Source organism: Odontesthes bonariensis, chromosome 14, assembly GCF_027942865.1.
Source record: "Odontesthes bonariensis isolate fOdoBon6 chromosome 14, fOdoBon6.hap1, whole genome shotgun sequence".
NCBI classification, from domain to species: Eukaryota; Metazoa; Chordata; class Actinopteri; order Atheriniformes; family Atherinopsidae; genus Odontesthes; species Odontesthes bonariensis.
In genome coordinates this window covers 666,927-682,294 of record NC_134519.1, presented here as the reverse complement: position 1 = coordinate 682,294, position 15,368 = coordinate 666,927, and the positions used below count along the sequence as shown (strand labels likewise).

The window sequence follows — 15,368 nt, the reverse complement described above, 5'->3', positions numbered from 1 at the left end:
ATGAGGGCAGAGCCAAGATGGCTGCCCTGTTATAACAGCTTCATGTTATAAATCTGATCTGCTTTTCTCCTTTAAACTGATAGTGAGGGGAAGTTTAAAGGAGGTACCAGCGTAGTACCTGGGTTGTACCAGCATAGTAGCAGTGTAGTACCTGGGTTGTACCAGCGTAGTACCAGAGTAGTACCTGGGTTGTACCAGCGTAGTACCTGGGTTGTACCAGCATAGTAGCAGCGTAGTACCTGGGTTGTACCAGCATAGTACTTGCATAGTAGCAGCGTAGTACCTGGGTTGTACCAGCGTAGTACCAGAGTAGTACCTGTGTAGTACCAGCGTAGTAGCAGCGTAGTAGCAGCGTAGTACCAGCGTAGTACCAGCGTAGTAGCAGCGTAGTAGCAGCGTAGTACCAGCGTAGTACCAGCGTAGTACCAGCGTAGTAGCAGCGTAGTACCTGCGTAGTACCAGCATAGTACCAGCATAGTAGCAGCGTAGTAGCAGCGTAGTACCTGTGTAGTATCCCGGGGCCAGAACCTCATCCTGCTTGTAGTTCTGTTCTCCCACCAGCTGTCGCAGAGCCTCAGCCACCAGACCTTTATAACTGACACCAGAGAGACCAATCAGAACCAGAACCAGAACCATTTCTTTATGTTTTGCTTCTGTCTATTAAATTCAATTCAATTCATTTTTATTTATATAGCGCCAAATACAACAAATGTCATCTCAAGACACTTAGATAATAAAGTCCAATTCAAGCCAATTGGAATTCAATTAATTGTAATCATAATTATTTACAAAATAATCCAATTCGTTCATATAGAGCAAATTCAGAAACAATTTCCTAGCTAAGGAAACCAACAGATTACACTGAAACTTTTTTTTTCGGTCCAATCTCCCGTCCTGAGCCCTCTATGATTGCTGTTGATTATTCAAGAGCGCATCAGCACATGAAGCAGCTAATACTTGTGTGCTAATACCTGTGTGTGCTAATACCTGTGTGCAGGTGTTACCTGTGTGCAGCTAATACCTGTGTGTGCTAATACCTGTGTGCAGCTGTTACCTGTGTGCAGCTAATACCTGTGTGCAGGTGTTACCTGTGTGCAGCTAATACCTGTGTGGGCTAATACCTGTGTGCAGCTGTTACCTGTGTGCAGCTAATACCTGTGTGCGCTAATACCTGTGTGCAGCTGTTACCTGTGTGCAGCTAATACCTGTGTGCAGCTGTTACCTGTGTGCAGCTAATACCTGTGTGTGCTAATACCTGTGTGTGCTAATACCTGTGTGCAGCTGTTACCTGTGTGCAGCTGTTACCTGTGTGCAGCTAATACCTGTGTGCAGGTGTTACCTGTACTTGCGGTTGACCTCGTCAGCTGTCAGAGCGTGGTCAAACATCAGCACCTTGTGGGCATCCTGCAGCCGAGGACCCTTGTAGTCTCGGTACTCCAACTCCACAGCGGCGTCCAGCAAAGACAGGTACCTCCGGACGATGAGGGCATACGGACTGTCTGAAAAGGTTATTACAGGTAAATATTGCTGTAACGCTGGTTATAAAGGCGTGACGATGGTTATAAAGGCGTGACGCTGGTTATAAAGGCGTGACGCTGGTTATAAAGGCGTGACGATGGTTATAAAGGCGTGACGCTGGTTATAAAGGCGTGACGATGGTTATAAAGGCGTGACGCTGGTTATAAAGGCGTGACGCTGGTTATAAAGGCGTGACGATGGTTATAAAGGCGTGACGCTGGTTATAAAGGCGTGACGATGGTTATAAAGGCGTGACGCTGGTTATAAAGGCGTGACGATGGTTATAAAGGCGTGACGATGGTTATAAAGGCGTGACGCTGGTTATAAAGGCGTGACGATGGTTATAAAGGCGTAACGATGGTTATAAAGGCGTAAGGCTGGTTATAAAGGCGTAACGATGGTTATAAAGGCGTGACGCTGGTTATAAAGGCGTGACGATGGTTATAAAGGCGTGACGCTGGTTATAAAGGCGTAACGATGGTTATAAAGGTGTGACGATGGTTATAAAGGCGTAACGCTGGTTATACTGGCGTAACGCTGGTTATACTGGCGTAACGCTGGTTATACTGGCGTAACGCTGGTTATACTGGCGTAACGCTGGTTATACTGGCGTAACGCTGGTTATAAAGGCGTAACGCTGGTTATAAAGGCGTAACGCTGGTTATAAAGGCGTAAAGATGGTTATAAAGGCGTGACGATGGTTATACTGGCGTAACGCTGGTTATAAAGGCGTAACGCTGGTTATAAAGGCGTAAAGATGGTTATAAAGGCGTGACGCTGGTTATAAAGGCGTAACTCTGGTTATGAAGGCGTAACGCTGGTTATAAAGGCGTAACGCTGGTTATAAAGGCGTAACGATGCTTATAAAAGCGTAACGATGCTTATAAAGGCGTAACGCTGGTAATAAAGGCGTAACGCTGGTTATAAAGGCGTAACGCTGGTTATAAAGGCGTAACGCTGGTTATAAAGGCGTGACGATGGTTATAAAGGCGTGACGCTGGTTATAAAGGCGTGACGATGGTTATAAAGGCGTGACGATGGTTATAAAGGCGTAACGATGGTTATGAAGGCGTAACGATGGTTATACTGGCGTAACGATGGTTATGAAGGCGTAACGCTGGTTATACTGGCGTAACAATGGTTATGAAGGCGTAACGCTGGTTATAAAGGCGTAACGCTGGTTATAAAGGCGTAACGCTGGTTATAAAGGCGTAACGCTGGTTATAAAGGCGTAACGATGGTTATGAAGGCGTAACGATGGTTATACTGGCGTAACGATGGTTATGAAGGCGTAACGCTGGTTATACTGGCGTAACAATGGTTATGAAGGCGTAACGCTGGTTATAAAGGCGTAACGCTGGTTATAAAGGCGTAACGATGGTTATAAAGGCGTAACGCTGGTTATAAAGGCGTAACGCTGGTTATAAAGGCGTAACGATGCTTATAAAAGCGTGGCGATGGTTATAAAGACATAACGATGGTTATAAAGGCGTAACGCTGGTTATAAAGGCGTGACCCTGGTTATAAAGGCGTAACGCTGGTTATAAAGGCGTAACGCTGATTATAAAGGCGTAACGCTGGTTATAAAGGCGTAACGCAGGTTATAAAGGCGTAACGATGCTTATAAAAGCGTAGCGATGGTTATAAAGACGTAACGATGGTTATAAAGGCGTAACGCTGGTTATAAAGGCGTAACGCTGGTAATAAAGGCGTAACGCTGGTTATAAAGGCGTAACGCTGGTAATAAAGGCGTAACGCTGGTTATAAAGGCGTAACGCTGGTTATAAAGGCGTAACGCTGGTTATAAAGGCGTAACGCTGGCTATAAAGGCGTAACGCTGGTAATAAAGGCGTAACGCTGGCAATAAAGGCGTAACGCTGGTTATAAAGGCGTAACGCTGGCTATAAAGGCGTAACGCTGGTTATAAAAGCGTAACGCTGGTTATAAAGGCGTAACGCTGGTAATAAAGGCGTAACGCTGGTTATAAAGGCGTAACGCTGGTTATAAAGGCGTAACGATGGTTATAAAGGCGTAACGCTGGTTATAAAGGTGTAACGCTGGTAATAAAGGCGTAACGCTGGTTATAAAGGCGTAACGCTGGTTATAAAGGCGTAACGCTGGTAATAAAGGCGTAACGATGGTTATAAAGGCGTAACGATGGTAATAAAGGCGTAACGCTGGTTATAAAGGCGTAACGATGGTTATAAAGGCGTAACGCTGGCTATAAAGGCGTAACGCTGGTTATACTGGCGTAACGCTGGTTATAAAGGCGTAACGATGGTTATAAAGGCGTAACGCTGGTTATAAAGGCGTAACGCTGGTAATAAAGACGTAACGCTGGTTATGAAGGCGTAACGCTGGTTATAAAGGCGTAACGCTGGTTATAAAGGCGTAACGATGCTTATAAAGGCGTAACGCTGGTAATAAAGGCGTAACGCTGGTAATAAAGGCGTAACGCTGGTTATACTGGCGTAACGCTGGTTATAAAGGCGTAACGCTGGTTATAAAGGCGTAACGATGCTTATAAAGGCGTAACGCTGGTAATAAAGGCGTAACGCTGGTAATAAAGGCGTAACGCTGGTTATACTGGCGTAACGCTGGTTATAAAGGCGTAACGCTGGTTATAAAGGCGTAACGCTGGTTATAAAGGCGTAACGCTGGTTATAAAGGCGTAACGCAGGTTATAAAGGCGTAACGCTGGTTATAAAGGCGTAACGATGCTTATAAAGGCGTAACGCTGGTGATAAAGGCGTAACGCTGGTTATGAAGGCGTAACGCTGGTTATAAAGGCGTAACGCTGGTAATAAAGGCGTAACGCTGGTAATAAAGGCGTAACGCTGGTTATAAAGGCGTAACGCTGGTTATAAAGGCGTAACGCTGGTTATAAAGGCGTAACGCAGGTTATAAAGGCGTAACGCTGGTTATAAAGGCGTAACGCAGGTTATAAAGGCGTAACGCTGGTTATAAAGGCGTAACGATGCTTATAAAGGCGTAACGCTGGTAATAAAGGCGTAACGCTGGTTATACTGGCGTAACGATGGCTATAAAGGCGTAACGCTGGTTATACTGGCGTAACGATGGCTATAAAGGCGTAACGCTGGTTATAAAGGCGTAACGCTGGTAATAAAGGCGTAACGCTGGTTATAAAGGCGTAACGCTGGTTATAAAGGCGTAACGCTGGCTATAAAGGCGTGACGATGGTTATAAAGGCGTGACGATGGTTATAAAGGCGTGACGCTGGTTATAAAGGCGTGACGATGGTTATAAAGGCGTAACGCTGGTTATAAAGGCGTGACGATGGTTATGAAGGCGTGACGATGGTTATAAAGGCGTGACGCTGGTTATAAAGGCGTGACGATGGTTATAAAGGCGTAACGATGGTTATAAAGGCGTAAGGCTGGTTATAAAGGCGTAACGATGGTTATAAAGGCGTGACGCTGGTTATAAAGGCGTGACGATGGTTATAAAGGCGTGACGCTGGTTATAAAGGCGTAACGATGGTTATAAAGGCGTGACGATGGTTATACTGGCGTAACGCTGGTTATAAAGGCGTAACGCTGGTTATAAAGGCGTAACGCTGGTTATAAAGGCGTAAAGATGGTTATAAAGGCGTGACGATGGTTATACTGGCGTAACGCTGGTTATAAAGGCGTAACGCTGGTTATAAAGGCGTAAAGATGGTTATAAAGGCGTGACGCTGGTTATAAAGGCGTAACTCTGGTTATGAAGGCGTAACGCTGGTTATAAAGGCGTAACGCTGGTTATAAAGGCGTAACGATGCTTATAAAAGCGTAACGATGCTTATAAAGGCGTAACGCTGGTAATAAAGGCGTAACGCTGGTTATAAAGGCGTAACGCTGGTTATAAAGGCGTGACGATGGTTATAAAGGCGTGACGATGGTTATAAAGGCGTGACGCTGGTTATAAAGGCGTGACGATGGTTATAAAGGCGTGACGATGGTTATAAAGGCGTGACGATGGTTATAAAGGCGTAACGATGGTTATAAAGGCGTGACGATGGTTATAAAGGCGTGACGCTGGTTATAAAGGCGTAACGCTGGTTATAAAGGCGTAACGCTGGTTATAAAGGCGTAACGCTGGTTATAAAGGCGTAACGATGGTTATGAAGGCGTAACGATGGTTATACTGGCGTAACGATGGTTATGAAGGCGTAACGCTGGTTATACTGGCGTAACAATGGTTATGAAGGCGTAACGCTGGTTATAAAGGCGTAACGCTGGTTATAAAGGCGTAACGATGGTTATAAAGGCGTAACGCTGGTTATAAAGGCGTAACGATGCTTATAAAGGCGTAACGATGGTTATAAAGGCGTAACGCTGGTTATAAAGGCGTAACGCTGGTTATAAAGGCGTAACGATGCTTATAAAAGCGTGGCGATGGTTATAAAGACGTAACGATGGTTATAAAGGCGTAACGCTGGTTATAAAGGCGTGACCCTGGTTATAAAGGCGTAACGCTGGTTATAAAGGCGTAACGCTGATTATAAAGGCGTAACGCTGGTTATAAAGGCGTAACGCAGGTTATAAAGGCGTAACGATGCTTATAAAAGCGTAGCGATGGTTATAAAGACGTAACGATGGTTATAAAGGCGTAACGCTGGTTATAAAGGCGTAACGCTGGTAATAAAGGCGTAACGCTGGTTATAAAGGCGTAACGCTGGTTATAAAGGCGTAACGCTGGTTATAAAGGCGTAACGCTGGTAATAAAGGCGTAACGCTGGCTATAAAGGCGTAACGCTGGCTATAAAGGCGTAACGCTGGCTATAAAGGCGTAACGCTGGTTATAAAAGCGTAACGCTGGTTATAAAGGCGTAACGCTGGTAATAAAGGCGTAACGCTGGTAATAAAGGCGTAACGCTGGTTATAAAGGCGTAACGCTGGTTATAAAGGCGTAACGCTGGTAATAAAGGCGTAACGATGGTTATAAAGGCGTAACGCTGGTTATAAAGGCGTAACGCTGGTAATAAAGGCGTAACGCTGGTTATAAAGGCGTAACGCTGGTTATAAAGGCGTAACGCTGGTAATAAAGGCGTAACGATGGTTATAAAGGCGTAACGATGGTAATAAAGGCGTAACGCTGGTTATAAAGGCGTAACGATGGTTATAAAGGCGTAACGCTGGCTATAAAGGCGTAACGCTGGTTATACTGGCGTAACGCTGGTTATAAAGGCGTAACGATGGTTATAAAGGCGTAACGCTGGTTATAAAGGCGTAACGCTGGTAATAAAGACGTAACGCTGGTTATAAAGGCGTAACGCTGGTTATAAAGGCGTAACGATGCTTATAAAGGCGTAACGCTGGTAATAAAGGCGTAACGCTGGTAATAAAGGCGTAACGCTGGTTATACTGGCGTAACGCTGGTTATAAAGGCGTAACGCTGGTTATAAAGGCGTAACGATGCTTATAAAGGCGTAACGCTGGTAATAAAGGCGTAACGCTGGTAATAAAGGCGTAACGCTGGTTATACTGGCGTAACGCTGGTTATAAAGGCGTAACGCTGGTTATAAAGGCGTAACGCTGGTTATAAAGGCGTAACGCAGGTTATAAAGGCGTAACGCTGGTTATAAAGGCGTAACGATGCTTATAAAGGCGTAACGCTGGTGATAAAGGCGTAACGCTGGTTATGAAGGCGTAACGCTGGTTATAAAGGCGTAACGCTGGTAATAAAGGCGTAACGCTGGTAATAAAGGCGTAACGCTGGTTATAAAGGCGTAACGCTGGTTATAAAGGCGTAACGCTGGTTATAAAGGCGTAACGATGGTTATAAAGGCGTAACGCTGGTTATAAAGGCGTAACGCTGGTTATAAAGGCGTAACGATGGTAATAAAGGCGTAACGCTGGTTATAAAGGCGTAACGCTGGTTATAAAGGCGTAACGCTGGTTATAAAGGCGTAACGATGGTAATAAAGGCGTAACGCTGGTTATAAAGGCGTAACGCTGGTTATAAAGGCGTAACGATGCTTATAAAGGCGTAACGCTGGTAATAAAGGCGTAACGCTGGTTATACTGGCGTAACGATGGCTATAAAGGCGTAACGCTGGTTATAAAGGCGTAACGCTGGTAATAAAGGCGTAACGCTGGTTATAAAGGCGTAACGCTGGTTATAAAGGCGTAACGCTGGTTATAAAGGCGTAACGATGGTTATAAAGGCGTAACGATGGTTATAAAGGCGTAACGATGGCTATAAAGGCGTAACGTTGGTTATAAAGGCGTAACGATGGTTATAAAGGCATAACGATGCTTATAAAAGCGTAACGCTGGTTATACAGGCGTAACGCTGGTTATAAAGGCGTAACGCTGGTTATAAAGGCGTAACGATGCTTATAAAGGCGTAACGCTGGTTATAAAGGCGTAACGATGCTTATAAAGGCGTAACGCTGGTTATAAAGGCGTAACGATGGTTATAAAGGCGTAACGATGCTTATAAAGGCGTAACGCTGGTTATAAAGGCGTAACGATGGTTATAAAGGCGTAACGCAGGTTATAAAGGCGTAACGCTGGTTATAAAGGCGTAACGATGGTTATAAAGGCGTAACGATGGTTATAAAGGCGTAACGCTGGTAATAAAGGCGTAACGCTGGTTATAAAGGCGTAACGCTGGTTATAAAGGCGTAACGCTGGTTATAAAGGCGTAACGCTGGCTATAAAGGCGTAACGATGGTTATAAAGGCGTAACGCTGGCTATAAAGGCGTAACGCTGGTTATAAAGGCGTAACGATGGTTATAAAGGCGTAACGATGCTTATAAAAGCGTAACGCTGGTTATACAGGCGTAACGCTGGTTATAAAGGCGTAACGCTGGTTATAAAGGCGTAACGATGGCTATAAAGGCGTAACGCTGGTTATAAAGGCGTAACGATGCTTATAAAGGCGTAACGCTGGTTATAAAGGCGTAACGCTGGTAATAAAGGCGTAACGATGCTTATAAAGGCGTAACGCTGGTTATAAAGGCGTAACGATGGTTATAAAGGCGTAACGATGCTTATAAAGGCGTAACGCAGGTTATAAAGGCGTAACGCAGGTTATAAAGGCGTAACGCTGGTTATAAAGGCGTAACGCTGGTTATAAAGGCGTAACAATGGTTATAAAGGCGTAACGCAGGTTATAAAGGCGTAACGCTGGTTATAAAGGCGTAACGCAGGTTATAAAGGCGTAACGCTGGTTATAAAGGCGTAACGCTGGTTATACTGGCGTAACGCTGGTTATAAAGGCGTAACGCTGGTTATAAAGGCGTAACGCAGGTTATAAAGGCGTAACGCAGGTTATAAAGGCGTAACGCTGGTTATAAAGGCGTAACGATGCTTATAAAGGCGTAACGCTGGTTATAAAGGCGTAACGATGGTTATAAAGGCGTAACGCTGGTTATAAAGGCGTAACGCTGGTTATAAAGGCGTAACGATGGTTATAAAGGCGTAACGCTGGTTATAAAGGCGTAACGATGGTTATAAAGGCGTAACGATGGTTATAAAGGCGTAACGCTGGTTATAAAGGCGTAACGATGGTTATAAAGGCGTAACGATGGTTATAAAGGCGTAACGATGCTTATAAAGGCGTAACGCTGGTTATAAAGGCGTAACGATGGTTATAAAGGCGTAACGCAGGTTATAAAGGCGTAACGCTGGTTATAAAGGCGTAACGATGGTTATAAAGGCGTAACGATGGTTATAAAGCCGTAACGATGGTTATAAAAGCTGGTTATATGATTTGGACTTGATTGGAATATGATTCTATGACAATGAATTGGATTCTAATTGGACTATCGCTTCATTGCATTGAGATGACATTGTAATTTGGCGCTTTATGAATATAATTTAATTTATAGGAATGATATTGCTGTCCATACTGGTATTACACTGGCTTTGTGGGTTTTTTACTGGTTACGCTTCTATTGTTGTTACGCTGGTGGTGTACTGGTCATACTGGTGCTATACCAGCTGCTTGGAGGTACTGACTGGTGACGTTGCTGATGAAGGCCGAGGAGAAGACTCTGTGCAGGACCCGGCCGGGGAAATGTCCCAGCTGGAACAGAGACATGAGGATGTTGACGGTGGCGAGCGGCGAGCTGAGGGCCTTCAGCTCCACCACCTCCTCCAGCTGAGAGAAGAACTGCTGCTCATTGGACGGACGGTAGCTCATCCTGCTGAATGGGAACACTAGTTTCTGGATCACCTGAGAAGACAGACGGGACACTCTGCACATTCTGTCCAGCTGTTTAACCCTAATCCCTGATAGGGGACATTTTTCTCCACTTGGGTGAACTTTCTCCTCTAATTTCACACTGTAGATAGTGATACTCATCATATTTGGTCCAGTTGTGCATTTTTGACTATTTTTCGAATTTCAAACACACATCATACACAATGCAATTTTTCATTGTGTAAAAAAAAAAAAAAACTCCTTAATTTCTGAAAAGGGACATTTTTGTCCCCTTTTAAAACGACCTAAAAACATCATATGTTAATATCTTTTTCCACTTTTCTTTTCATAAATCTTTTATTCCACTTCAGTTCTGATCATAACTACCAAGTTTTCAATTATTTTTAAAAAAAATTAACCCTTTCGATGCCAAATTGAATTTTTTAGCCCAAATTTTAAGCATTTAAGGTGCCAGTATTTTCAAAATATGGAATGCAAAGTGGAATTATTGAGTGGGGATAATTATGGTCTGGGATATGTTAATGATTAGCTACAACATTAATTTTTTTTGTTATGCCTGATATAAAATAAAAAAAAACTCCTTAATTTATGAAAAGGGACATTTTTGTCCCCTTTTAAAATGATCCCCAAAATACCATGTTACATTTTTTTCCAATTTTTTTCATAAATCTTTTCTTCCACTTCAGTTCTGATCATAACCACCAAGTTTTCAATTATTTGTTGCTGATCATTGACATATCCCAGACCATAATTATCCCCGCTCAACAATTCCACTTTGCATTCTATATATTGAAACTATAGCAGTTTCTGTTTTTTGTTTTTTTACAGAAATTGGCGTTTACATCATTTAAACCAGTATTTAAAGGGTTACATTTTTGAAAATAATTGAAAACTTGGGAGTTATGATCAGAACTGAAGTGGAATAAAATATATTAAAGCGATACAATGTAACTTCTCAAAAATTCCACTATGGAGCTCCCCCTACAGGCTTGGAGGTAATGTACGGTTACACTGTCGTAAATACAACACCCTTTCCCTTTCCCTTTCACGTTTCACGTTTGTTGACGAACTGGCGAGGAGTCAGAAGGTGCAAGCTATGTCGACCGAGAAGGTAAGAGTAATCAAATGTACCTGGGAGCGTGAGAGGGGTCTATTTGTTTTTGCGGTAGGTGTGCCAGAAAGCAAGTCGAAGTACTTCCGCTCAGCTCCCGGGCCGCTCCAGCAAAGTTACATAGCGCAGTTTTTCCAACTCAGACCCCCGAAGGGCACAGGAGACAGGCCAATCGTAATATTAAAACTCATTCTAGCCGCACAATTTTTTTCAAGCTGTTATTTTAAGGTAGAAATGTTATATAGTATTGCTTTAACATATGATATTTTTAGGTCGTTTTAAAAGGGGACAAAAATGTCCCTTTTCAGAAATTAAGTTGTGTTTTAAATCAGTATGAGGGTTAAAACCCACCAGAGCACACAGCACAGGCCTCACCTTACTGTCCAGATACTCCGCCTTCTTCACCAGAAAGTCAGCGATGGTGTCCAGGAGCCGCGTCTCCCTGAGGCGATGGCGGGCGATGTATTTAGCGATCAGAGCCATGGTGTACGGAGTGATGCTGTCCACCTTTTTGGGCAGCTCCTCTGTGGGAGACGTAAACACAGCAGGTGTGAGAACAGCTGGTTTCTGCTCGGCGAACACTTGGAGGACAGGTGAGAGCGGGCCCAACCTGCCAGGCTGCTGATGAACTTCTCCTGTCGGTTCTGGTAGAACAGGTGGGAGCTGAAGATCAGCTCCAGGCTCTTGTTGCTGGCCTCACGTGCGCACGCTGCCAGCATCTCGTCCAGGAGCGCCATCTCCTGGTCACGGACGCCGCTGACGCTGGCCAGGGTGTGTTTGACCAGCCGCAGGATCTTCCTGAGGAAGCAGACACGAAGCCTTCTGTGAAACCAGGTCAAACCGGGCGGCTCTGGTGGGGATGGGAATCGAGAACCGGTTCTTGTTGAGAACCGGTTCCCAGTGTTTCAATTCCTTGGAATCGTTTGGCGATTTTGCAAACGATTCCCTTTTATCGATTCCAGTGGGCGCGAATGACGTCACCACGCAACGTTGCGTGGCGAGTCCAGCGCAGCCAGCAGCCAACAGTAAACATGGCGCCCAAGCGGTACAAACGCTGGAAAGTTTGGTTACACATCCCTAAAAAAGACGACAACAGGGCAACTTGCAAAGTGAATATTTCACCAAAGGGAGGAAATACTACCAACATGCAATAACTATGAATGAATGTCGCGTTTTCAATCTGCTCCGGACTAACGTTGGTGAATCTGAACCCAGCAACGTTAGCAACGTTAGCAACGTTAGCAACGTTAGCATGTCCTCGGCTAACACTGCAGGTAACTAACTAACAAACACTGCCTATCATGTTAGCAGCATTTGCCTCATTGTAAAAGCTGCTGTTAGTAACGGTTAAGGTTAAATGAATGCCTTCTCAGGCATTACATTTAGATGAAATCATGAGAGACAGAGCCTGACTGGCTCAGAGCCAGAGGCTGGTGGTACTACCCCCAGTTCACCTCTACCTCCAGCTTCTCCTTTCACCAGAGCAGGAAGAGTTAAATTACCCAGGCCAGGATAGACCAATGTGGACCTCACCGTTGTTGGGTTTGTGAGGTCATGACTCGTGTTACTTCTAAACTAAACAAAGTTGATGCTAATCGACCGCTTTGTTGTCCTTTTTCTCCAAATGAGAATCGATAAGGGAACCGACAAAGAACCGAATCGTTAAGCAGAATCGAAAATGGAATTGGAATCGTAAAATTCTAATCAATTCCCATCCGTAGGCTCAGGGCATGTCTGGGACTCACCTGTTGGCGAGCAGCTGTTCCGGGTTTGGAGGCGTGTTGGCGGCGGCGGGTTCTGGCACCTGCAGCGACAGCCACTTGAGTCTGTAGTAGGACAGCAGCAGGAACAGCGTCTGCGGATGCCGCTCTCGCTCCAGGTTCTTCTCCAGGCCGGCCAGGCAGGCCTCGGTGAGCGGGTGCTGGCTGCCCGGGTGCAGCTTCATGCTGGAGCTGAACACCATGGACACGTCCTTCTGGTTGAACTGGTTCAGCCTGGACTGGGACTCCGCCTCCAGGACCTGGACCACCTGGGAGTCGCTGGGAAGACCTGAGACCAGAGCAGATGGTTGAGTGACGTCAGAGGGGGTGCGGTGGGCAGCGTGCTGGTTATAAAGGCGTAACGCTGGTTATAAAGGCGTAACGCTGGTTATAAAGGCGTAACGCTGGTTATACTGGCGTAACGCTGGTTATACTGGCGTAACGCTGGTTATAAAGGCGTAACGCTGGTTATGAAGGCGTAACGCTGGTTATAAAGGCGTAACACTGGTTATGAAGGCGTAACGATGGTTATAAAGGCGTAACGATGGTTATAAAGGCGTAACGCTGGTTATACTGGCGTAACGCTGGTTATAAAGGCGTAACGCTGGTTATAAAGGCGTAACGCTGGTTATAAAGGCGTAACGATGGTTATAAAGGCGTAACGATGGTTATAAAGGCGTAACGCTGGTTATAAAGGCGTAACGCTGGTTATAAAGGCGTAACGCTGGTTATAAAGGCGTAACGCTGGTTATACTGGCGTAACGCTGGTTATAAAGGCGTAACGCTGGTTATACTGGCGTAACGCTGGTTATAAAGGCGTAACGCTGGTTATAAAGGCGTAACGCTGGTTATAAAGGCGTAACGATGGTTATAAAGGCGTAACGATGGTTATAAAGGCATAACGCTGGTTTTAAAGGCGTAACGATGGTTATAAAGGCGTAACGCTGGTTTTTAAGGCGTAACGATGGTTATAAAGGCGTAACGCTGGTTATAAAGGCATAACGCTGGTTTTAAAGGCGTAACGCTGGTTATAAAGGCGTAACGCTGGTTATAAAACGCTGGTTATAAAGACGTAACGCTGGTTATAAAGGCGTAACGCTGGTTATAAAGGCGTAACGCTGGTTATAAAACGCTGGTTATACTGGCGTAACGCTGGTTATAAAACGCTGGTTATACTGGCGTAACGCTGGTTATAAAACGCTGGTTATACTGGCGTAACGCTGGTTATAAAACGCTGGTTATACTGGCGTAAGGCTGGTAATAAAGGCGTAACGCTGGTTATAAAGGCGTAACGCTGGTTATAAAACGCTGGTTATACTGGCGTAACGCTGGTTATAAAACGCTGGTTATACTGGCGTAACGCTGGTTATAAAACGCTGGTTATACTGGCGTAAGGCTGGTTATAAAGGCGTAACGCTGGTTATAAAACGCTGGTTATACTGGCGTAAGGCTGGTTATAAAGGCGTAACGCTGGTTATAAAGGCGTAACGATGGTTATACTGGCGTAACGATGGTTATAAAGGCGTAACGCTGGTTATAAAGGCGTAACGCTGGTTATAAAGGCGTAACGCTGGTTATAAAGGCGTAACGCTGGTTATAAAGGCGTAGCGCAGGTTATAAAGGCGTAACGCTGGTTTTTAAGGCGTAACGATGGTTATAAAGGCGTAACGCTGGTTATACTGGCGTAACGCTGGGTATAAAGGCGTAACGCTGGTTATAAAGGCGTAACATAGGTTATAAAGGCGTAACGCTGGTTATAAAACGCTGGTTATAAAGACGTAACGCTGGTTATAAAGGCGTAACGCTGGTTATAAAGGCGTAACGCTGGTTATAAAGACGTAACGCTGGTTATAAAGGCGTAACGCTGGTTATAAAACGCTGGTTATAATGGCGTAACGCTGGTTATAAAGGCGTAACGCTGGTTATAAAGGCGTAACGATGGTTATACTGGCGTAACGATGGTTATAAAGGCGTAACGATGGTTATAAAGGCGTAACGATGGTTATACTGGCGGAACGCTGGTTATACTGGCGGAACGATGGTTATAAAGGCGTAACGATGGTTATACTGGCGGAACGCTGGTTATACTGTCGTAACGCTGGTTATACTGTCGTAACGCTGGTTATAAAGGCGTAACGCTGGTTATAAAGGCGTAACGATGGTTATACTGTCGTAACGCTGGTTATACTGTCGTAACGCTGGTTATAAAGGCGTAACGCTGGATATAAAGGCGTAACGCAGGTTATAAAGGCGTAACGCTGGTTATAAAGGCGTAACGATAGTTATAAAGGCGTAACGATGGTTAAAAAGGCGTAACGCTGGTTATAAAGGCGTAACGCTGGTTATAAAGGCGTAACGCTGGTTATAAAGGCGTAACGCTGGTTATAAAGGCGTAACGCTGGTTATAAAGGCGTAACGCTGGTAATAAAGGCGTAACGCTGGTTATACTGGCGTAACGATGGCTATAAAGGCGTAACGCTGGTTATACTGGCGTAACGATGGTTATAAAGGCGTAACGCTGGTTATAAAGGCGTAACGCTGGTTATAAAGGCGTAACGATGGTTATAAAGGCGTAACGCTGGTTATACTGGCGTAACGCTGGTTATAAAGGCGTAACGCTGGTTATAAAGGCGTAACGCTGGTTATAAAGGCGTAACGCAGGTTATAAAGGCGTAACGCTGGTTATAAAGGCGTAACGCTGGTTATAAAGGCGTAACGCAGGTTATAAAGGCGTAACGCTGGTTATAAAGGCGTAACGCAGGTTATAAAGGCGTAACGCTGGTTATAAAGGCGTAACGCTGGT

At 44.8% G+C, this 15,368-nt stretch overlaps 1 protein-coding gene across 2 annotated transcripts in view; it reads right to left on the bottom strand.

The window, feature by feature from the left end:
* Positions 1–15,368, bottom strand: part of fastk (Fas-activated serine/threonine kinase) — a 33,734-nt gene that overhangs the window by 6,874 nt on the left and 11,492 nt on the right. For both annotated transcript variants that reach the window (XR_012772802.1, XM_075482459.1), the window contains exons 3-8: positions 12,551–12,854; positions 11,416–11,603; positions 11,181–11,329; positions 9,490–9,706; positions 1,340–1,499; positions 504–595 (exon numbers count right to left, since the gene is read on the bottom strand). Coding sequence is in view for 1 of the 2 variants with exons in the window: in XM_075482459.1 (XP_075338574.1) it covers positions 504–595; positions 1,340–1,499; positions 9,490–9,706; positions 11,181–11,329; positions 11,416–11,603; positions 12,551–12,854 (1,110 nt within the window). In the remaining variant the exon portion in view is untranslated. The remainder of the gene's footprint in view (positions 1–503; positions 596–1,339; positions 1,500–9,489; positions 9,707–11,180; positions 11,330–11,415; positions 11,604–12,550; positions 12,855–15,368) is intronic.